Here is a 23821-nt window from a genome sequence, read left to right as displayed (position 1 = left end):
GATTTGGCTGTAGTTGTGATTATGAATTGGGATTTATAGATTATAGCTATACCTCCGCCTCTTTTTCCTTCTCTCATCCAGTGAATGATTTTGTATCCTGGTGGACAAAGCTCTAGGATTATTGGGTCTTTAGTGTCATGTATCCAAGTTTCATTGATGAGAAGGAGGTCAAGGTGATCTGCCGTTATCCAGTCGGTTATCGAAGTGGGTTTTCTGATTATAGATCTGGCATTAGTGTATCCTATTTGTATTAATTGGTGTTTCTTTCTTGGGTTCGGGTTTGTGGTGATTTTTATCAGTTGTCTGTTGTTTTGGTGTGCTGGTTTGAAGTCTTCTATTGATATTCTTTGTTGGTGTCCATGGGCTTTAAGCTCATCATGGTTTTTGTTGCTTATTTGGGCCGGCATTCTGCTTATGAGAGTGGTGTATGATTTGTGAGTTGTGTGGTTGTTGTTATCTGTATCGAAGGTTGTATATGTGTGTAGGGTTAGGGTGAGCCAGTAGATGATTAAAAGTGTTTTGCTTGGGTTCATATCCGCACGTATGGCACTGCAGCGATTTCTAAGACAGGAGTATATAGAATCTGCAAAACAGAGTATGCGAAGCACCTATACTAAGTCAATTGAAGTGATCGCTCAGTTACTTTAAGTTCACGGGAGTTCAAGGAAGCAGGAAGCAATCACAGATGAATCATTACTGTAAGCTATGTATGCAGTTATTTCCTTTACCTTATAACTAGGATGAAGTAGCTCGTTTGCCTTAAGTAAAGCAAATCAAAGCAAAGCCAGCCTTTACATTTAAATTAAAGCAAATCAAAGCAAAGCCAGCATTTACATTTAAGTCATTGCTATGAGCGACAAAGGAAAGCAATTACATATAAATAAATATAAATCATTGCTGTGAGCGTTGTTATAAGCAGTTATTTCCCAATACCTTAAATTGGGTTGAGTGGTTCATTTGTCTTAGATTAAAACAGAGCAAAGCACAACTAGTATATTTACATTTAAATTATTGTTGTGAGCGGCAAAGCAAAGCGTAGCAACTACTTATGAATCCTTGCTGTACGCAGTGCATGCAGCTTTTTCCTTACTTTACAATAAGAACAGAGCAGCTCAGTTACCTTATGTTTAAAGCAAAGCCAAGTGAAAATTCAATTATTGCTGTGGATGAAGCATGCATTTAAATCAAGGCCATGCATTTATGTCCAATTCTAAGGGCGGTGAAGCTTACTCAGACTTGCATAACTCCCTTGTACACTTTCTTCTGTGAGGAGTGATGTGCCTTGTTGATCGTGAGCTTCCACGTGTGTCCTCCCCGAGTCAGGATTTCCTCCCGTTCTGGTTCTCTCTGTGAAGGTGGAAGTCTCCAGCGGTGAGATTATTCAGACTCTTTGCAGGCAGAGTTGGGATGTCGACTTTGCGCTAGTTCGTCCAGAGAGGGTTATTTAGTGTTCCGTTCTTGTAGCACTCGCCTCTTCCAGGTGAGTTCTGAACCTTTCAGGGTGTAGGTAGGTATCGGGTTCAGGCTAGGGCCGCTGCGGCCACGAGGCAGGTTAGGTGGAGGGGTTTTGGTCAGTCCTCGTCACCGTCTCGTTCTCGCTGGGAGCTCACTAGGAGTCCGGAGAAGTCCGCGTTGATCGTTGATCGGTATCCGCTATGTGCGGGACGGGCGGTTAGACGGCGTTAAACAGTGCTCTCAACGCAAAGTAAGTAAAATCGCAGGCGGTCTAGCATCAACAGCTTTCATGCACTGCTCCGTACAGCTGTCATCCCGATGCACTCAGCACAAAGCAAGCAAAGCAAGTTTTAGTTTTTGTTTCCCTGTTCCTGTGCAGCCATCATCCAGTGCACTCAAATCAAAGCATGCAAGCCTATGAACTGCTATAGGGTTTAATAGACAAGAGTGGTGTGAGTCTGTCTAGTCCATTGTAATCTATGAAGCCAGTCTAGTCAGACCCTCTTTCTACTTCCTTAGCTAGCCGTCATCTAGTTCATTCAAGGTAGTGTTTGTAAACCTATGAGCTACTGCATGGGTTTAATTGACTGGAGTACAAGTGAGCTTATCTACCCAATTATAAGTAAGGAAGTTATTTATTTACTTAATCTCTGGTTTCTTCTGTCCGGTGCGATCATCATCGATGTTTCCGCGATGCAGAGCAAATGGGTCCAAAGGTCTGTGGGTCAGCTCTTCCCCTCGTCTCCTCATCCAGCTATCTCGCGTTTTTAGGGCAGCTCGTGCAGCCCTGGGATTCCCCGCTCCTGGTCCTCAGACTCTGCAGTGAGGCGCGACTCGGATCCTCTGGCAAGGGGGGGGGGGTCACAGCCTACCTACGGCTGTCCGCCTGTTTCAGCTATCGGTTCGGTCTGCGAAGTCGCGTGGGTGGCAGGTTGCTGTGGTGGGGTGCTTGGGTGTCGCTGGGTTTGCCACACGAAGTTTCGGGACATTGGAGGCGGTTCACTTGATCTCTAACCTCCAGCGGTCTGATCCGCATGGTCGCGTGATCAGCAGGTCGCCTATGGCGCTGTGCCTAGGTAGCGATTTCTTCGCTGGGGTGGCCGCGGTACAGCGTCTACGGCTCACCTGGTCGCTTTCTGCCGTTGGACGCTCCGGTTGCTGCCCAAGATGCTGCTCAGAGGGCTATATCAGCCCAGGAGTGCTTCTAGCTCGGGAGCTCCTCTAATCGAGCTGTGGTCTGTCGGCCATCTTGAATTAGCATGTTGGTCGAGAGAGTCAGAAATGGAATCATTTAGGGTTAATAGAAGGGTCTCGTGCTATGAGACTGATGGAAACCAGCTTGATAGGGGTCGAGAGCATTGGTCTGCTCTAGAAAATTGTCAGGTTGAGTGAGTACTAATTTTTCTAGCATTTTGGAGAAGAATGGCAGGTTAGAGAGAGGACGATAGTTAGCTGCGGATGTTGGTTAAGATGTGGTTTCTTAAGCAATGGCAGACAAATGCATGTTTCCAAACAGGGGGAACAATACCAGTTTGAAGACTGTGACACAGTAGAGGAAGAACATGAGAAACCAATGTTGTAAAGAGGCGAACAACCAGATGATCAGGCCACTGATCTGCTTGAGAGGACGTGGGATTCAGAGTGCTCAGAGTCTGAGATAGAGATGATCTAGATGGGAGATTAAAAGAGTGCCAAGAAGCAGATAGTGCATGAGAGAACACAGGGTGAGCTGAGGACAGTGATGTTAGGAGAGTGAACAGGCAGTGAGAGAGAAGAAGGGAAGGGAAGCGACTGATGGCAGTGAGGAGATTTTGATTGCCAGAAATCGGCCAAAGTAGAAAGGGGCAGCAAGGAGTAGGAAGGAGTAACATTATGAGTAGGAGCTAGTTCTTGAAGAATACGAAAGGCAGCCTGTGGACAAATGACAGAGGCAGAAAGTTGCAGAGTGAAGAATGCGCACTTGGCTTGAAAAAGCTCGGAATGAAACAGGTGAAAAAGAGTACAAAAGTCGTTCCAGAGTTTAGCCATATGGCATTTCTGCCAGAGACGCTCAGCAACAACGAACATGAAGTCATAGTAGATGAAGCTTAAAGGAAAGCCAAGGGATACAAGAATGGTAGTTTGGGACATAAAGGAGCACATTTGTCAAGAATACTTCATAAGGAGGAGTTAAAAGACGTTACTTGAGCAGAAAGGGGGAGAGTGGGTGAGGAAGGAGAGAGCTGGTATCATCAAGGGAGAGAATGGGTGAGGGAGGAGAGAGCTGGTTAATATCAGGAGGAGAGAGCTGGTTAATATCATCACAAAGACCACCAGTGGTTGAGTCGGTCAAGGCACAGATGGAAGTGTGTGGAACAGAAAGGGCAGTGGGTGGTACGGAAACAGAGAGGGAAAATGAATGAAGAAAGTGACCAGACCAAGGAATAAGAAGAGAAGACAAAGAGAACGGAGGGATAGACGACAGAGTGGGGGAAGTGAAAACCAGATTGAGAGTATTACCTGCAGAGTGAATAAGAAAATAAATATTTTGAGTGAGACACGCAGCGGATGCCAGATTAAGAAATGATGCCGCCGCATCTGACAGTGGTAAATTGAAAATCACCCACAAGTAATAGAGAAGAGTACAAAGAGGCACATTCAGACACAAAAGACGAGAGTTTGTCGATAGAATAGAGAGACGACAGTGGCTGACGGTACAGAATTGCAAAATTAAATGAAGTAGTTCCAAAGAAAATTTGAAGTAGAGTTTTAGCACTGTCCAAAGCCTTGGAAGCACAAGGTAAGACAGCAATGCAGCAGACAGGCCACACCCCAGCCGCATCTCATGGCTCTGGGGACTTGACAGGAATAAACACCAGGGGGACAAGATTCAAGAAGAGAAGCAGTGTCACCTGGTCTTAGCTAGGTTCTGGTAATACATAGCAAATCCAAAGAATGAGAGGAGAAGAGGTCAGAAATAAGAGGACCCTTGTGACGCATGGACCTTTCGTTGATATGTCCAGCTTTATAGGTGAGGCATTACTGATATAAACAGAGATACCAAGTTACCCAGCTTCAGGCTGGAGACTTTGTGGCCAGTTTTGGTTGTGAACTTACATCTCAAAGTAGTGTGAGATTTTGTAGTGCCTGATTCTGCCCATTGGAATCGGTGCTGCAAGTCCCAATGCACCAGGTTGGGGTGTTCAGAAATCCAGGACTGTCCCAAAATCTCCAGACTGGAACTGGTTAACTTGGAATCTCTATAAAAATAAGGAAGGAATATTGCTTCTCTACAGGCTTCTGCTGAGATCCCATTTCTGAGTTCTGTGTTTAGATCCATATTTGAAAGGACATTGATAAAACACATGCAAGTCAAAAGAGTGCTAAAATGTGTAGAGTCTGCCTATATGTTAAACATAGACTAGAGGGGCTGAAATGTATTTTTATAGGGGAAAGGGGGTGGGGCATGAGTCCTATTATTGGGGGGAGCAAATATGGTAACCCTAAGACTACCTGAGGGACTACTCTTAAGGGGGCAGTGTTCTATAAACCCTCTCACAAAGGGATTATCTGATAACACTGAAGGGAAGAGGATCATAAGGAATGTGAGAAAATATTTTCACTGGGATGTTTGACCACAGAAATACAAATCCTGGAGACAATATCATAAAAGCTTCTTTATTGAAGAAAAGACTCGACACAACTGGTGTGTTTTGGCCTACAGGCCTGCATCAGGAGTCTATAAAAACATAAATAAATCTTTCAAACAAATACATATACAGAATCAAATAATCAAATAAAACATTCAAATAAGTAATAAATATACAATAAGAGGTCAACATATAATAAAATACAACAAAAAATTTGATAATAAATAATGATGAACGTAAAGTCTCTAAGTGACGTATACACAGATTATGCATATGTGGGATGTTATAATATCACCAAAAATTTACACAAAATGGTCGTGTAAATAAATAAATAATTGTATGAGGGACTAATTATAGGAAGGACTAAACATTCAAAACATGTAAAAATAGATCATACTATCTTAAAATACATGCATATATGAAGGACAATAGATAAAATATCCATGAGGCATTATATGGAAACCTATATATACTAAAGCATATCATAAAAGCAGCATCATACAAATACGCGCACAGCTTATGTTGAAACAGAAGTAAAACATGCTGTCTTCAAAATGCAAATATAAAAGACTTTGAATGAAAAACCAAGTAAAAATCATACAACCAACATCATGTATACAGGAGAAAACGTAAGACCAACATCATATATAAACAAAAGAAGGAAAAGCAAATAAAATATGCATGAAAAAGGAACGTGGTGTCAACTAGTGTATGCATGTGGTGGTGCCTATACCTGTGCGCACCATATACAGCCAATTGAGAAAAATATACTGTTGCCATGGCTATTTGAAAGACGTTGGACAAAAAAAGGAAAAAACCATGCAACATAAGAAAATATATAAAAATGTATATATGTGCCAAAAAATATATATAAGAATATATATGAAAAATGTATATGGTAAACTAAAGAAAAATGAAAATAAAAAGGGGGTAGAGGGAAGGGAAGAAAAGGAAAAAGCGGGATCACCAAAAAAAGGCATGGTAAGGACGTAGAAGATATGTGCCCAAATTGTACCTTACAGCTGTGATGGAGCAAGCACATGACATGGATAGAAAGTTAAGAAAGCAAACTGCCTGCCTCCCGTGAATACCGTAGAAAATGAATCAGAGTTTGTACATAAAGTGTATGGTATACACATACTATGCCTTACAGTTTTGATGAGACAAGGATTGCGCGAATTATATTTAAAATGTATTTAAATAGACGGAGCAAGTACCCACCTCCCGCTATGACGTAGCATATATGAATCTCTTGAAACAGAAAAGCAAAACACAACAAAATCCTTGTTAGAAGGGGTGGAACAGGACGCTAAATTAAGAGCAAAGGAAAAAGAAATGGAAGGTGTAAAAATTGAAAAAACTAACCTGAAGTGCCTGAAACACGATTTGGTCCGTGTGACGAACCAAACGTAAAGTGATTGGCTATATTACAAAAGTGGTCTGCAACAAAAAAATGTATATATAAAAAAGCAGCATTAATGAAAAATAGAGGGGAAAGGAAACTCTTTAAATACAGCGAAGCATGAGAACCAAATGAATAACAAGGAAAACTATGAAATACCTTGAAAAAGACCTTTCGTGGTAAGCTTGTCCGTAGCGGGTCACTAGGAGTGCAGCATGGAACGTGAAAAATATTTTCAGACTGATTGTGTGTTTTAAAAAGGAAAAAATGGCACCAAAAAGGAAATGACATCAGAGGTCAAAGGGCAAGAACGAAAAAGTTCGAAAACAATGCTTGAAACCTACACAAATAATATATAAGCATAAAAGGAACCTGAGTCTCTACGCTCAAGAGAAACCTTATTGAAACACTAGATGAATAGGTGAAGTACTTCCTAGGTGAAATGTCAATCCTAGAACATAACATATAAGAGGATGACGGTGCATGTAGAGGGGAAAGAAAGACTACTGAGAAATGACGACCTTAGAAAATGAATAATGATTCTTAAAGATATATTGATCATTTAAAGACCCAAAAAAAGAAAAAGTAAATAAAATGCAAAACAGCTAAATAAAAAAAAGCTGAAACAGAAAAAAAAAATGAAAGAAAAGAAGGAGAAGAAGAAAGAAGAAAAAAGAGGAGAGAAGGAACTAAAGGGGAGGCGAAAAAGGAAAAAAGTATAAGAAGGGGGAGAGGGCAAGAGGGGGAAAAAAGAGCAATGGACAAGCAGAATAGAGGAAGTTGGGAAGGAAAAAAGGAGGAGAAAAAAAATATATATACATAAGAAAAAAAAAAAAAAAATATATATATATATATATATATATATATAAATAAAAAAATAAAAAATTGATGTGAAACAGGATGGAATCCTGTGCGTATGATCTTGAGGAAGTGCATATGTGCATACATATGTAAACCAGAAAAAATAACTATATATATGAAAAAATTATAATGAAAATAAAAACAATATGGTATGCCAAAAATGGTTTAAAAAAAATCTTATACCAGTGTTTAACAAATGAAGGGACGAAAGTCAATTTCATTGTTTAAGCCTTTTGGAATCAGGGTTTGAAACTCATAGATGAGTTTCTGTTCCTCGCGCAATAAATGTGCGTCTAAATCACCACCTCTCCATTTCTTGGTGAAAGTCCTGAAAACTAAAAACTTTATGTCGGAGATCGAGTGATTTGCTGAAATCCAATGCTCTACTAGGGGTGCTGACACCACTTTCCTTTTTATGCAGCTACGGTGTTCAATAATCCTTGTTTTTATAGCTCTGATTGTTTTCCCAATATAAAGCAAACGGCATGGACACTGAATGATATATATCACTGATGATGTGTTGCAGTCTGAAGTGTGTGTGAGATTGTAAGCTCTATTAGTGACTGGATGTATGAAGACTGAGGTCTCTATATTGTGTGCACACACTGCAGTGCCCACATTTGCGATTGCCAAAAAATGCAAGTGATGTTCTTACTTCTGGTAGTGTTGATGGAACCAAATGCTCCTTGAGATTTTTGTTCCAAGCATACGCAACCACTAGTTCTTTATTCCTGAAGCATTCTAGTCCTTCTAGGATGTGCCAATGTCTGCGGATGGAGCGGGTAATATGTTTAGATAAAAAAAGAGTATCTGAGGGTACAAACTACGTCTGGTGTTCTTTTTGAGCTAATAGGTTGCAAAAGGTCTTCACGGTCCTTTTCTAAGGCTTTCTTCAAACCATTCAAAATGTGTTTTTGTGGATACCCTCTGGTGGAAAACCTATTGCCCATGGCTTGTGCTTGTAATTTGAAATCATCATAATCCTTGCACAGGCGTCGTAGGCGTAAAAATTGACTTAATGGAAGGTTACTCTTCAAATTCGAGTTATGGTAACTGGTGTAGTGTAGAAAGGAGTTGCGGTCTGTTGGTTTTCTATAAATATTTGTTTTGAAAAGGTAATCATTTTTGCTGATGAGAAGATCTAAAAAATGTATTTCTTCAGTATTATATTCGATGGTGAATTTCAAATTTGGATTTCTGCCATTGAGCCATTGGTGAAAGGTAAGCCCAGTGGCGTAGCCAGACCTGATATTTTGGCTGGGCCCAGAGCTAATATGGGTGGGCACTATATATATATATATATATATATATATATATATATATATATATATATATAGTGCCCACCCATATTACCTAGGGCAATGAGGAGCCCATCCCCACCTAGAAATTCCCCAACAATAAATTTTAATAGTGACCACCAGCCCCAGGCAGGCGGCAGGCCCCAGCTAGCTCAATTTAAAAACAATTACACAGCACACGTCACACAATGTTAAAAATTATGATGAAAAAAAAAGTATTTAAATTTTTATTACCGGCTCCTATTGCTGCTGGGCTGGGCTTGCCTCGAAATAATGTCGAATCATGAAGAAGAACCTTCCAGGGCCAGGCTCGTGCTCCTCACCTCCGCTCCACAACCCTCCTGTAAAACGTGCACTGCATGGCGTGCACGTGGTGGTGATGGGCTGGACTGGAGTCCTGGACTGGCAGCTGAGCGGGTGCCACCATTCATTCCAGGCAGCTCCGCGCTCCGGACGTTTCATCCGATCTGGGCACATTCAGAGCTGCCAAGGGGTCCCAATTTTTGAGAGGGTGGAGAAGATGTCGGATCATGGATGGGTGGGCCTGGAGGGAAAGTGGGTGGGCCTGGGCCCACCCAGGCCCACCCGTGGCTACGCCCCAGGGTAAGCCTTTCATTCCCTGCCAGATTATCAATAGAAATCAAACAAAATAAAACATGGAAAAGAAAATAAGATGATACCTTTTTTATTGGACATAACTTAATACATTTCTTGATTAGCTTTCGAAGGTTGCCCTTCTTCCTCAGATCGGAAATAAGCAAATGTGCTAGCTGACAGTGTATATAAGTGAAAACATTCAAGCATTACTATGACAGTCTGACAGGGTGGGAGGAGGGGGGTGGGTAGGAAGTATGCATGGGGACATCAAAACATATCATTGATATTCTAACAGGATGGGTGTGGATAGGTGAGGGGTTCCTAGCCCATTATAAACCATAAAGCTGTATGTCTCTGTTGATCACCCTCCCCTCACCTATCCACACCCATCCTGTTAGAATATCAATGATATGCTTTGATGTCCCCATGCATACTTCCTACCCACCCCCTTCCTCCCACCCTGTCAGACTGTCATAGTAATGCTTGAATGTTTTCAATTATATACACTGTCAGCTAGCACATTTGCTTATTTCCGATCTGAGGAAGAAGGGCAACCTTCGAAAGCTAATCAAGAAATGTATTAAGTTATGTCCAATAAAAAAGGTATCATCTTATTTTCTTTTCCATGTTTTATTTTGTTTAATTTCTATTGATAACCTTAAGAGTGGACTAACACGGCTACCACAATTCCCTGCCAGAGAATGAAGATATCATCTATATATCTACGGTAAATCTTAATGTTATCTAAAAAAGGATGGGTAGTGAGATGTTCTTTTTCAAAATCCCCGACATAGAGATTCGCCAGATCAGGAGCCATACTGGCGCCCATCGCTGTGCCCTTTACTTATTGGTAGAAAATACCCTCAAAAGCAAAATAATTCTTTGTGAGTGCGATGGTAGCGCAAGTCAATATTAAATGATTAGGTATGCGTCTATGGGTGTTTCTTTCCTGTAAAATCTTCTCGATTATATGAATAGCTTCTAGTTGAGGTATATTAGTGTACAGGGATTCAATATCCATTGTAACCATAATTGTGTCTGTGAGTGGTCCGTCATAGTCTTGTAAGATGTTGATCATATGAGTAGTGTCCTTTACATGAGATGGTATTAGAGGTACAAAAGGACGTAGAAAAAAATCAACAAATATGGAGAGCGGCTCAAGAATGGATCCTTCCCCCCGGCAGACCCATTATTTCAGGGAATTGTCCAACGATTTGTGAATTTTTGGAAGGATGTAGATTGTAGGGCTTACCGGATGAGAAACTTGTAGAAACTGTTTTTCTTTATTTGTTAGAAAACCCATTTTTGAAGCAATGTCAACAAGTTCTGTAATATCTGCTTTGATGTCATCAGTTGGATCCTTTTCTAACGGTATATAAAATCCTCTATCAGCAAGTTGTCTTCCGACTTCTCCCACATAGAAATTACGGTCCGTGATAACTGTGCCGCCGCCTTTGTCTGCCGGTTTTATCACAATCTCGACATTATGGGCCAAATCATGAATGGCTTTACGCTCTTGTTAGGTAGTGTTATAATATCTAGGCCTTTTGTTCTTCTCGATTTTCTTCAGGTCTTTTTCTACACATGAATTAAAAGCAGTGATCAAAAGGTGAATGGGACCTGGCGGAATCCAGGAAGACGGTTTTTTAACCACAGAGATGTCTTGGTACAAAATATTATCTTTTGAGAAAGCATGTATAATTTGGAGTTTGCGGTTAAATTTGAAAAGATCTACTCTGGTCTGAAATGCATTATAGCTAGTGGTTGGTACAAAGGATAATCCCTTTTGAAGAACGCCCAATTCAGTAACTGTCGGGGAGTAGTGTGAGATGTTGAAAATAGGAATAGAGTCCTGTACCGTCGGTAGGGCTGGCGATAATGATCGCTGTTCTGTGTCTGCATTGGCAGTGCACGGTAACCTCTGCCCCTTCCTCTGCCTCGTCCCCTCTGTGGGAACTTCTGCTGGGGGTAAAGCGGGCGGCGGTACGATATATCCCTCGTGTCCTTCCTCCATAGCTCTTCTAAAAAAGAATCCATTTGTTCTGATTGCATTGGTATTGGTGAAGTATCATGCTCTGTGGAATGTCTCGATGGCCTGGGATGATGGCTAATGGGACTACATAGTGGGGAGGTATATAAGTCACCTGAATCACTTCTTGACTTATCCTTATGGCCTTCAATTTTGGGATTTCCTGTTCCACAGTATTCTTTGGATATAAAAGTTTTCTAACTTAAAACACCACAGTCACATGTGAAGGAAAGGGCTTTTAAGGTCTCAAAAATGGTCTTTTTTTTTTTTTTTACATAGGCTTAATTTTTTTCCAGGACCAATTAGTTTACTAGAATGCTGCACAGTTTCATTCTTTTAACCCCCCCCCCCCCTTTTTTTTTTTTTTTTACAAAGCCTCGCAGCAATGCCGATAGCTCATTCACTTTGAATGGGCTGTATCGGCATAACCGCACTGGCAGCCGCTAGCATGGCTTTGTAAAAAAATGGGGGCGGGGGTTAAATGTGTAATCTTATTAGTTTCCTGTTCCATGCCAAAACAGCTAAAGTAGCAGAAGATCCTAGAGATCTAGCAGTACTAATCTCTACTGCAAGTTTAATGTAAGAACATGAGTCTCTTTTTCTTGCAGGGCTGTAAGGAAGCCTGGAGCCGCAGGCCACCATCCAGGTAAGAAGGAAGAGAATGGGGTAAATGGGGAGTTGAGAGAAAAAAATATATAAAGAGGAAGAGAATATTTTTTAGTATTTTGCAGCTGATAAACGTTTTGTTCCTTTATCACATCTCTGATTTCCCCATCACCTCCTCTTTAAATTTACTTGATCATTTTTTGACAGAATTAGTTTGGAGATTCCTGAAATCAACTGTCTCCTCTTAAACCCAAAGGTGAGGTTTCATCATTCCTCTCATTTCTTCTTCTTGGTGTTGTTTGCTTCCTTTTCCCCTGTCTCCTCTACTTTCAGAAGTAATTTTTGTAATATCTACAACAGTTACATGCGTAAGTAGGCTCATAAAAAATTGCATAGAACAGGAAAAGGGAATACAGTATATGCTGATCTGCAGGGATGTGAGTGTAACTAGTGTCATCTAATTGTTTTTGATTTTAGTAGTTCACTTCCTCACCTATTAAAATTTATGCATGTGTCCCAGCACACTATAATGTAAAAAACCAACTGAGGTGTACTTAGAAATGACTCGTATTCCCATTATTCATTACAAAACTCCATATAGCACAGTAGTAACCCATGTACATATTTTGACAGAACATTTCATTAAAAATTTGTCATCAGACCTTAATCCTTAAGCTTCCCTGGGTGATATTGTACTATAACAATAACACTGTAGAGGCTGTTCTCAAGAAGGAGAAGGCAAGTGGTCTAACCACTCTGCCACTTTCTTCCTTGAACAACAGAGCCTCAGCCAATGTCAAAGGTAGCATTAGGAGGGAATTGAGCAACACACGTGTGGCTGAGGAGGGGAGGCATGCTCTACCGGTAGGATTTGAACAAGCTACCCCAGAAGGAGAAGGCAAATGTTCTAACCATTTTGCCACTTCCTTCCTTGAACAACAGAGCCCAAGGGTAGCGGGAGGAGGGGGGACTGAGCAAAACACATGCTCTACTAATGGGATTTGAACCAGCTACCCCAGAAGGAGAAGGCAAATGTTATAACCATTTTGCCATTCCCTCACTTGAACAACAGAGCCTCGGACCCACCTCAGAAGCAGCAGAGTTAGCCTCAGGAGGGGCTCAGAGGCCCTGCTGGGGGGGGGGGGGGGGGGGCTCCTGCATCAACCTCCTTCCTCTGTAAGGCTGACAGCAGAGGCTCAGCCACTGCCAGGGCCAAGTACAGCTGCACCTTTTGCTGCATCTGCCCCCTGGAAGTCATGCTGCTCTATTAGAGAGACAGGAGACAATGCATGAGCGCATTGCATTGCAAATAGGTGCTCTGGCAGCTGGTTTGCCCACCTTAAGCATGCCCCCCTTGCACTCAGGAGCCCCTGCAGGACCTTTGGTCTACCCCACCTCATGACACTGCTCCAGCAGATCTGCACTGGGGCCTCCTGTCCATAATGGTCCTTTCCCCTTCACTCTACCTATCAATTTTTTTACCTTGCAGTACCCTTGTGTGGCCTCATATCTACACACCATCTCTCCCACAAGTGTAAGCCTGTTTTTAGACTTAACAGCCTCTGTGCCACAAAAGATGAGGGTATGTGCTTGAGAGAGCAAAGTGCAGTACTCAACCCCCTTGCCACAGCTAAGAGGGAATCAGCAGAAAGTAGTGAAAAGAACAATAGGAAGGGGGAATGGGCTCTATTGAGGGCCCCCTCAGAGTAGGTTGTGATCCTCCACCTTATACCTTGAAGGAATCTCCCCACAGCCCAGAAATTTCCATCTGCTGCTCTGACAAGATATAGCTTCCTAATTTTTATTTATTTATATCATTTATACCACACAGTTTCCCACCGCTGGCAGGCTCAATGTGGCTTACAACATTTAGTAAAGTACAATAAATTGAAAGTGATATGGGTGGCGTAAAGGTACAGGGCTACGAGAAAGTAAAGTTCACAACTCTTTATAGGAGTTGGAGTCCAGGAATCATGGAGGCAGGACAGGATCTGTAGGGTAAGCTTGCCCAAATAAGTAGGTCGAGAGACTTCCTGAAAGTCAGATGATATAAGTACATAAGTACCGCCATACTGGGAAAAGACCAAGGGTCCATCAAGCCAAGCATCTTGTCTCCGACAGTGGCCAATCTAGGCTTCAAGAACCAGGCAACCCCCCCACCCCCCCACCCCAAAAAAAAAAAAAAAATTAATAATGTTCAATGATCTTGAACCATTTTTACAGATTTAGGCAATGCATTCCACAAATGAGTGCTGATATAGGAAAAGGTGGAAGCGTATGTGGTTTTATACTTGAGACCAGAACACGCAGGGTAATGGAGGTTTAAGTATGAACGAGAAGATCTAAACGAATTCCTTGGTGGCAAGTTGACTAGGGCATCCATGTATTCTGGAGCTGCTCCGTAGAGGATCTTATGGACTAGGGTGCAAATTTTAAAAGTTATTCGCTCCTGTACAGGAAGCCACTGTAATTTCTCACGAAGTGGTCTGGAACTTTTGAACTTTGATGCACCAAAGATTAGTCGAGCTGCTGTGTTTTGGGCAGTTTGTAGTTTTTTGAGAAGTACCGTGTTTCCCCGAAAATAAGACATCCCCTGAAAATAAGACCTAGTAGAGGTTTTGCTGAATTGCTAAATATAAGGCCTCCCCCGAAAGTAAGACCTAGCAAAGTTTGTGTTTGGAAGCATGCCCGCCGAACAGAACACCAGAGCATGCAGCTGTGATTCTTTTTAGCCCGCCGCCATTGTCCCCTACCTTCACAGTCCGTTGCAGAGCAGCTGCATGCAGGACATGAAAACCGTCACCTGCCGCCAACCCCAATGTTCCCTTCCGCGGCCGTCACTTGTAAATGTGCAGGCAAAGCATCGAGAGGCCCGTCGCCTGCCGCCATCCCCGTTGTCCCCTACTGCCAGATGTAGAACTGCACATAGTCTGCCGTTATCCCGTCGCCTGCCGCCATACCGTACGCTGTCCCTGCTGTGCGAGTCTGCTGTGATGAGCTCCCCCTGGTGGCCGGAAGCTACAATACCGTCCCTGCTGTACAAGTGGTCCAGGAACTGCTATGGGAGATCATTACAGTCTCCAGACAGTGTGTGGGAGCCAGGTACTTTACAGCCCTTGTTTTTTGTGGCCCTGTGTGTGAGTCAGGCAACCAGTGTGTCACTTTGATTCTTTAGGGGGTGTCTGCTTTTCTGCTGAAGGGTCTAAAGTACAAGAAATATACAGTGCTGGTATATTTTTACCCCTATCTAGACATGAGCGCAAAAAGAAAGAGCTATTCCGTTGAGTACAAGAAAGGAATCGTGGAAAACTCTCGGGGTAAAAATCTTACTGCTTTCTGCAAAGAGAAGACATTGAGTATCCGATTGGTCCAAAAATGGCGAGCAAATTATGGTAACCTCAGTCAACAAGTGGACAACAGAAATGCTAAAAAGCGCAAGTATGGATCAGGTCGGCAACCATTATTTTCCGAGCTGGAAGACCTGATCTGTGAATGGGTTGTTGACAGGAGAGCAAAGGCTTTGGTTGTGAATAGGGCTCAGATTCAAAAATTTGCCCTTGCAATGGCACCACAGTTCGAAATAGCCCCCAAAGAATTCAAAGCATCACAACCCTGGCTGGATAGTTTCCTTCAGCGAAGTGAACTGTCTTTAAGAAGATCCACAACACTGTTTAGGCTGGAAGATGCTGAAATTATTAAACGTGCATTTGCATTCAAGTCCTTTATTGATGATGCTGACTTCTCTAAACACAATCTTTCCAACATGATTACTATGGATGAAACTGCAGTGTTTATGGGCCAAGCATCTCAAACAACAGTTGAACAGCGGGGTGCCTCCTCAGTGTACATTCCCTCCACTGCTTACGAAAGTGCACGTGTTACCTGTATTTTGACAATTCGTCTGGATGGCACTAAAGTCCCAACTTTAATAATTTCTAAGGGCAAGAAGGATAAGATTGAACGTGTTTCAGGCATTTTTATTCTTGAAACTGAAAAAGCCTGGGCCACACAAGCAGTTATAAGGAAGTGGGTCGATTTAATGCTGCCGCTTGTTATGCGAGGGAGCCAAAGAGGTCTGCTAGTCTGGGATTCAGCCAGCACACACCACGCTAAAGACATGAAGAAATTTCTTCACGAAAGAAAAATAGATCAAATAATGATTCCCGCAGGAATGACGGCCTATCTCCAGACTCTTGATATTGCAATAAACAAGCCATTCAAGGACAATTTGTGCATGGAAATTAATGACTACATTGAAAATAGAATGGAGAGAAATCAGCGTGGGAACTTTGTGAAGTCTAAACTGCAAGAGATTGTGACTTGGGTGAAGAATTCATGGGAGAAAATCACTGACAGTTGCATTGCAAATGCACTACGAGCAGGCTACCTTGACAAGAAGTACTCATTTAAGGACAGTGCTATTGCTAGACATGAGAGATTTGGGCCAATGATTCTGAAAGAAATGGAGTCACAAGAAATTCACCAGGAAATTCAGGGTTTGGATTGTTATGATAATGTTCCAGAAGATGATGACATGACTGTCATTGAATAAATCTTGCTTTGTGTTCATAAATATTGGGATCGGTAAATGTACCATAGATTGTTGTACATGGAAATAATGGTAGTAACAAGAAATTCTTGATAGGATTCACAGTTTGTCTGGTTATGCTGGTTTGTGATGACAACTACTGTACAGTATATAATAAATGTTCATTTTTTTTTGTTCAACAATAAATGTGAATTCTTCTTCATGGAAAAATAAGACATCCCCTGAAAATATGACCTAGCACATCTTTGGGAGCAAAAATTGATATAAGACACTGTCTTATTTTCGGGGAAACAGGGTAGGTCTCTGCACCCTGTGTATATGCCATTACAGTAATCAATTCAGCTTGAGACTAGTGATTGGACTAAATTACAAAATACTCCTCTTGGGAAATAAGGCTTTAATCATTTTAGTTTCCAGAGAGAGAAGAATACTTTCTTGGTGGTTGAGTTGGTATGATCCAACAGTGTTAAGTTTCGGTCAACAATGACTCCCAGTATTCGTAGACTCTCAGAGATGGGCAAGGCCAGGTGCGTTTAAGGTAGCAGGTCTGAATCTGTTAAAGGGAGAGGAAAGGATAAGGCAATGAGTCTTCTCTGTATTAAGTTTTAATTTAAATGAGTTAGCCCAACAGGCATATTTTCAAAGCACTTAGCCTTCCAAAGTTCCATAGGTTTCTATGGAACTTTGGAAGGCTAAGTGCTTTGAAAATATGCATACAAGTGAGCATGGTGTTTATTCCAAGGCTGATTTCATTAGTTATTTCGGTGAAATTTGTCCGAAAAGGGATGTAGATAGTGACATCATCTGCATAGATAAATGGGTGAAGACCAAGCTTTGAAAGGGCTGTGGCCAGGGGAATCAGCATTACGTTGAAGAGAATAGGGGAAAGGGGTGAGCCACAGATTTTCTCACTAAGGAAAAGAGCACAATATCACTGCTCTAAAGAGAGAAAATACACAAAATACTGGACGCTCAGCACTGCAAAAATTACAGAAAATATATGCACTTACTGGTAACATCTGGAAACTTCCACCATCAGCGTTGTTAACATTCATGCCCTCACAGACAGTGCAGATCTATGCACAGTTTACATAGGCATTGATTGTGTGTGTCATCATGAGCGTGGAGGAGTGGCTAATATGGAACTTCCCTATAAATACCATTTTATTCCACAAGTATTTGAAGAGCAGTCAGCTTGCAGAACGAGCCGCTTTCAGCAAGCCAAATTTTGGGCCAGCTGAACTATATCTCCTTGTACAGGAAGTCTTTGCCAACTTCGATGTCCTGTATGGGGGCTGCACCCGCTACATCAGCAGCCAGTGCCAAACTGGCTATCTGGCGCCGCATCGCCCAGCTCCTCATCGGCATCCATAACAACAATTGGGATATGGAAGCTCTAAAAGAAAAGTAGAGGGATCTGTGATATAAGGCTCGGGCAAACGACCTGAACTACAGGCAACAGGGACCCAGCAACCATGTGACTCTCACAGCCCTGGAGAGAGAGTTGCTAGCCACAGATGGACCTGCAACTGTGGCAGGAATTGGTGGCAGAGTTGTCGCCAGTAGACTCAGAGGTAAGAACATGCACCCTACATAAGTAATGCCACTCTGGGAAAAGACCAAGGGTCCATCGAGCCCAGCATCCTGTCCACAACAGCGGCCAATCCAGGCCAAGGGCTCTTGGCAAGATTCCCAAATTTACAAACATTCTATACATGTTATTCCTGGAATTGTGGGTTTTTCCCAAGTCCATTTAGTAGTGATTTATGGACTTGTCCTTTAGGAAACCGTCTAACCCCTTTTTAAACTCTGCCAAACTAACTGCCTTCACCACGTTCTCCGGCAACGAATTCCAGAGTTTAATTACGCATTGGGTGAAGAAAGATTTTCTCCGGTTTGTTTTAAATTTACTACACTGTAGTTTCATCGCATGCCCCCTAGTCCTAGTATTTTTGGAAAACGTGAACAGACGCTTCACATCCACCTGTTCCACTCCACTCATTGTTTTATATGCCTCTATCATGTCTCCCCTCAGCCGTCTCTTCTCCAAACTGAAAAGCCCTAGCCTCCTTAGCCTTTCTTCATAGGGAAGTCGTCCCATCCCCACTATCATTTTAGTCACCCTTCGCTGCAACGTTTCCAATTCTGCTATATCTTTCTTGAGATGCGGCGACCAGAATAGACCACAATACTCAAGGTGCAGTCGCACCATGGAGCGATACAACGGCATTATAACATCCTCACGCCTGTTTTCCATACCTTTCCTAATAATACCCAACATTATATTCGCTTTCCTAGCCGCATCAGCACACTGAGCAAAAGGTTTCAGTGTATTATCGACAACGACACCCAGATCCCTCTCTTGGTCCGTAACTCCTAACGTGGAACCTTGCATGACGTAGCTATAATTTGGGTTCTTTTTTCCCACATGCATCACCTTGCACTTGCTCACATTGAACGTCATCTGCCATTTAGCCACCCAGTCTCCCAGTCTCGTAAGGTCCTTCTATAATTTTTCACAATCCTGTCGCGAGTTAACGACTTTGAATAACTGTGTCTTCAGTAAATTTAATTACCTCACTAGTTACTCCCATCTCTAAATCATTTATAATATATTAAAAAGCAGCGGTCCTAGCACAGACCCCTGAGGAACCCCACTAACTACCCTTCTCCATTGTGAATACTGGCCATTTAACCCCACTCTCTGTTTCCTATCCTTCAACCAGTTTTTAATCCACAATAGGACATTTCCTCCTATCCCATGACCCTCCAATTTCCTCTGTAGCCTTTCATGAGGTACCTTGTCAAACACCTTTTGAAAATCCAGATACACAATATCAATCGGCTCCCCTTTGTCCACATGTTTGTTTACTTCTTCAAAGAATTGAAGTAAATTGGTCAGGCAAGATTTCCCCACACAAAAGCCATGCTGACTCGGTCTCAGTAATCCATGTCCTTGGATGTGCTCTGTAATTTTGTTTTTAATAATAGCCTCTACCATTTTCCCCGGCACCGACGTCAGACTCACCGGTCTATAATTTCTCGGATCTCCCCTGGAACCTTTTTTGAAAATTGGCGTTACATTGGCCACCCTCCAATCTTCCGGTACCACACTCGATTTTAAGAATAAATTGCATATCACTAACAGTAGCTCCGCAAGCTCATTTTTTAGTTCTATCAGTACTCTGGGATGAATACCATCCGGTCCAGGAGATTTGCTACTCTTCGGTTTGCTGAACTGCCCCATTATGTCCTCCAAGTTTACCGTGAAGTCTGTAAGTTTCTCCAACTCGTCCGCTTGAAATACCATTTCCGACACCGGTATTCCACCCAAGTCTTCCTCGGTGAAGACCGAAGCAAAGAATTGAATCTCTCTGCTACGTCTTTGTCTTCCTTGATTGCCCCTTTTACCCCTCGGTCATCCAGCGGCCCAACCGATTCTTTTGCCGGCTTCCTGCTTTTAATATACTGAAAAAAAATTTTACTATGTTTTTTTGCCTCTAATGCTATCTATTTTTCGTAATCCCTCTTGGCCTTCTTTATCTGCGCCTTGCATTTGCTTTGACACTCCTTATGCTTCTTCTTGTTATTTTCAGTCGGTTCCTTCTTCCATTTTCTGAAGGCATTTCTTTTAGCCCTAATAGCTTCCTTCACCTCACTTTTCAACCATGCCGGCTGTCTTTTGGACTTCCGCCTTTCTTTTTAGTTCGCGGAATATGTTTGGCCTGGGCCTCTAGCATGGTATTTTTAAACAGTGTCCATGCCTGTTGTACAGTTATTACCCTCTCAGTTGCCCCCCCTAAGTTTTTTTTTCACCGTTCTTCTCATTTTATCATAGTCTCCTTTTTTAAAGTTAAACGTTAACGTATTTGACTTCCTGTGTATAGTTACTTCAAGGTTGATATCAAAACTGATCATATTATGATCACTGTTATCAAGCGGCCCCAGTACCATAGCGTCCCTCACCAGATCATGCGCTCCATTAAGGACCAAGTCTAGAATTTTTCCTTCTCTCGTCGGCTCCTCCACCAGCTGCTCCATAAAGCTGTCCTTGATTTCATCAAGTAATTGTACCTCTCTAGCATGTCCCAATGTTACATTTACCCAGTCTATATTTGGATAATTGAAGTCACCCATTATTATCACATTGCCCATTTTGTTTGCGTCTCTGATTTCTTTTCTCATTTCTGCGTCTACCTGCTCATCTTGGCGAGGCGGACGGTAGTACCCTATCACATCCCATGTTGCCTAGCTTGTATAGAACCCTGCCAACAGTAGGGTTATTGTTCAGGCCATAACCACCATTGAGGCCCACAGCTACCTTTTCTCCAGTTTCCCAAACAGCTCTTTGGCTAAGCCTTTATGGATCTGTGAGAAAAGAGACAATAATCCAATACCTGTCTGCAATGTGACTTTCTTCATTGGCAGCCCACCAATGCTTAAACCTGGACCACTCTGATGTCAAGGCAGCCACCTTCCAAGTACAGCTAAGCTAGGTCATATGGTACTGTCTGAACCTTTTGATCCACTTAAGTCTCGGCACACAAGATTCTCCAAATACAGTGTCCCACACCCTTATGCCACTGTTGCACTGGAGCCCCATTCTTTGTAACTATATTAAACCATTGTTTTCCAGGTCCTGTCCTGGGGTACCCCTTAGCAGTCAGGATATCCCCAATGAACTTGATTGGCATACACTGCATCTATTATGTGCAAATCTCTTTCATGTATTTTCATTGGGCATATCCTGAAAACCTGACTGCCCAGGAGTACTCCAGGCCCAGACTTGGGAAAAACTGAATTAAACCATGTTCTTCTCTCTTTGGTGACAGCTGTTTTATATTGCTCTTCATGTAAGCCATTTCACAACCCTCTCCAGTCAAGCATTAGATTCAGCTCTGGCCTCTACCAGCAAAAGGAAGCAAGTGTCATGTGTTAGAAAATGTGGTGTTGTGCCACATCAGACTATGGGGTGGGTGGGTGGGTGCTTGACCACCTCTAATATTGAAAGACGCCATGGACTGTGGCCAAGGACAGGTGATATTTGATGGGTAGAGCATCCGCATGAATCTGCACAAATAATATCCCAGGATTAGAACCAGGTCCTAAACATTGGACTACCCCACGTTACATGGAAGATTGGGGATGCTCCTTGTTTCCATTGTAACTGCCAACACACTCTTAAGTACATTAGCTCCAAATATGTGTGTACAGGTGTTGTCAAAGGGGCATTTTAGACACCTTCTTCCTTTTCCCTTTGGAGGCCAGACTGCTCATGCCTTATCCCTGTTTGCTGTGGCTGTATCTTGGACTGTCTGAAGTCTGGCCATGCTAATGTGTCCTTTGCTCCTTTCTTGCAAAGGCTGCAGCTGCACCAGACATCGGTAAGGAGGCCATCCTAGAGGCATTGGCAGGGCCCGGAACATCACACTGCACCGACAGCAGAGTATGAGGACATGCCACATCTTGAGGAAGATATCGAAGATGCAGGTGCCCCGGCATGGGATGAGGAGGAGGGGGAGCCAGAAGAGATGCCAGAACATCATCCAGCCCTTGCATGTCACCATCTCCAACAGACCCACCCTGAGCAGGAGCCCGCCAGTGAGCAACTCCCGGTAGTGGCGAGGTGCGTCATCCACGAACAGGCTCTGCTCAGGGATGAGGTTGGTGGTGTGTGGCAGGAACTCACTGGCATGTTGCAGGAGCTCGCCAGTCAGGCAAGAGCTCGCTGCCATGCACCAGGAGTTGGTAGGCATCCTGCAGGCACTGGTTCCTATTCAGCATGGCCTGGTGGCAGCTGCGAGGGATGAGTAGAAGGCCAGGAGGTGCTTTGAGCAACAGCTGTTGCACCTCCTGGACTCCACCCTCCCTCTGCTGCTACCACACCAGTAGCCAGCTCCCCAAAGCCACCGGGCCCTGTGTCCCAAGCAAGCCCCTCACCTGGGCCACCACCTGCTGGGACCAGTGACCCACCCTAGCTCCTCCAACCCCACCCCCATTCCTAGCCTGCAGGCCCCCCTGTGGGTGAGGGCAGCCAAAGGGAAGGGTGAGGTGGTGATGGGGTTACTCTGGCCCCACCTCTCTCCCAAGATTTTGTGGGTCATGCTGCTGGGCCTGTTGCTTTCAGGTCCAAATGTCTGGGTCTTACACCACCCATCTCTCCACAGGATCCTTCACATGCCGATTGGATGCCAGTTGAGGTGCAGGGTCATGTCACCAGATCCCAAGTTGGACATTGACCTTGACTGTAGATGCTTCAGGCCCATACAGGACATCGAAGTTGGAGGAGGGAGGGGGGAGGATAGGGGCACTGAGGGGGTGCAGGAGGGAGGGGTGGCACTGTTGAAGAATTGTAAAGCATGGGAGGAGGGAGGGCACTGTTGAAAAATTGTAAGCACTTGGGGGCGTGAGGGGGGCACATGTAAATATACATTTTTTGGCACCACAATAAAACGTCACCTTTTCCCACATTAATGTCTCTGCCTGAGGTTATTGCTGACTTGCTGGCCTATCCTGCATACTGCACTCTACACACAGAGCTCTGCTGGCCTGTGCAAATGAGTGTGGTTCACTAGATCCAGATTTGCCAGACATGGTCCACCCAGTACAGGGATTACCCCATTGTATGCGGGAAAATGTAGCTGTATTTTTGGATGTGAATCCAATTGGAAATGCTGCTCCACCAGTTCCATCCTGCTATGGGGTAAGGCAACAACTCAATCCAGCCTGTTGACCAAAGCAGCATCTAGTTGTCAACTGTTGTCCACATCATCACCCCCAGAACCCCTGAGACTGTCCAATCTGGTATGGAGGAGGGCAAATATGCTAGCTACTCATGCTTGGGGACTACTTGGAGCCCTCGTGTAGTAGGCAGATAGTTATCTATGACAAACACAAGTGGGTGCAGTGGCCCTCCCCCTCTCTCATTCATACCCATTCTGTTACACAATAGTCAGACACCCACACACAGACAAACACAACATCCTGCATAAAGAGATGGTATATAGGTTGGGGGTGGGGATATTGAATGTCCATTGTGGGAAGGGAGGGAGAAATGGACAGAGGTTCAGTAGGTACAAGTTTGAAAGGAGGAATTAGGGATGGGGCTGTCATAGAAAAAGTTATATAGTTAGGTCAGCTACCAGAGCACCCCAAATATATCAATTCTTGTTGCTGCAGGGACATTGAGAAACATGTCTTCCAGCAGGCGACTGCACTACTTTCCTTATACAGAGTGTTGCCTCAAAAACAAAGAAACCAACGAAGAATGTTGGTTTCTAGTTGTTGCCCTTAGAAGATCCTGTCTCTGATTTAGGATGACAAGGGATAATCTCACTGCATTTTATAATTCCCATTCCTCACTCCCCAGAGTTGTCAGTGGAACTCAGCTGCCAC

At 43.3% G+C, this 23821-nt stretch overlaps 1 protein-coding gene across 2 annotated transcripts in view; it reads left to right on the top strand.

Annotated features, from left to right (window-relative positions):
• The window catches only part of THOC6 (THO complex 6), a 322699-nt gene that overhangs the window by 205492 nt on the left and 93386 nt on the right, over positions 1-23821 (top strand). For both annotated transcript variants that reach the window (XM_030208909.1, XM_030208908.1), the window contains exons 5-6: positions 11880-11917; positions 12085-12133. In XM_030208909.1, the coding sequence (XP_030064769.1) occupies positions 11880-11917; positions 12085-12133 (87 nt within the window). The remainder of the gene's footprint in view (positions 1-11879; positions 11918-12084; positions 12134-23821) is intronic.

This window comes from Microcaecilia unicolor, chromosome 7 (genome assembly GCF_901765095.1).
Source record: "Microcaecilia unicolor chromosome 7, aMicUni1.1, whole genome shotgun sequence".
In the NCBI taxonomy this organism is placed as follows: Eukaryota; Metazoa; Chordata; class Amphibia; order Gymnophiona; family Siphonopidae; genus Microcaecilia; species Microcaecilia unicolor.
This window is presented reverse-complemented; position numbering and strand designations above follow the sequence as displayed.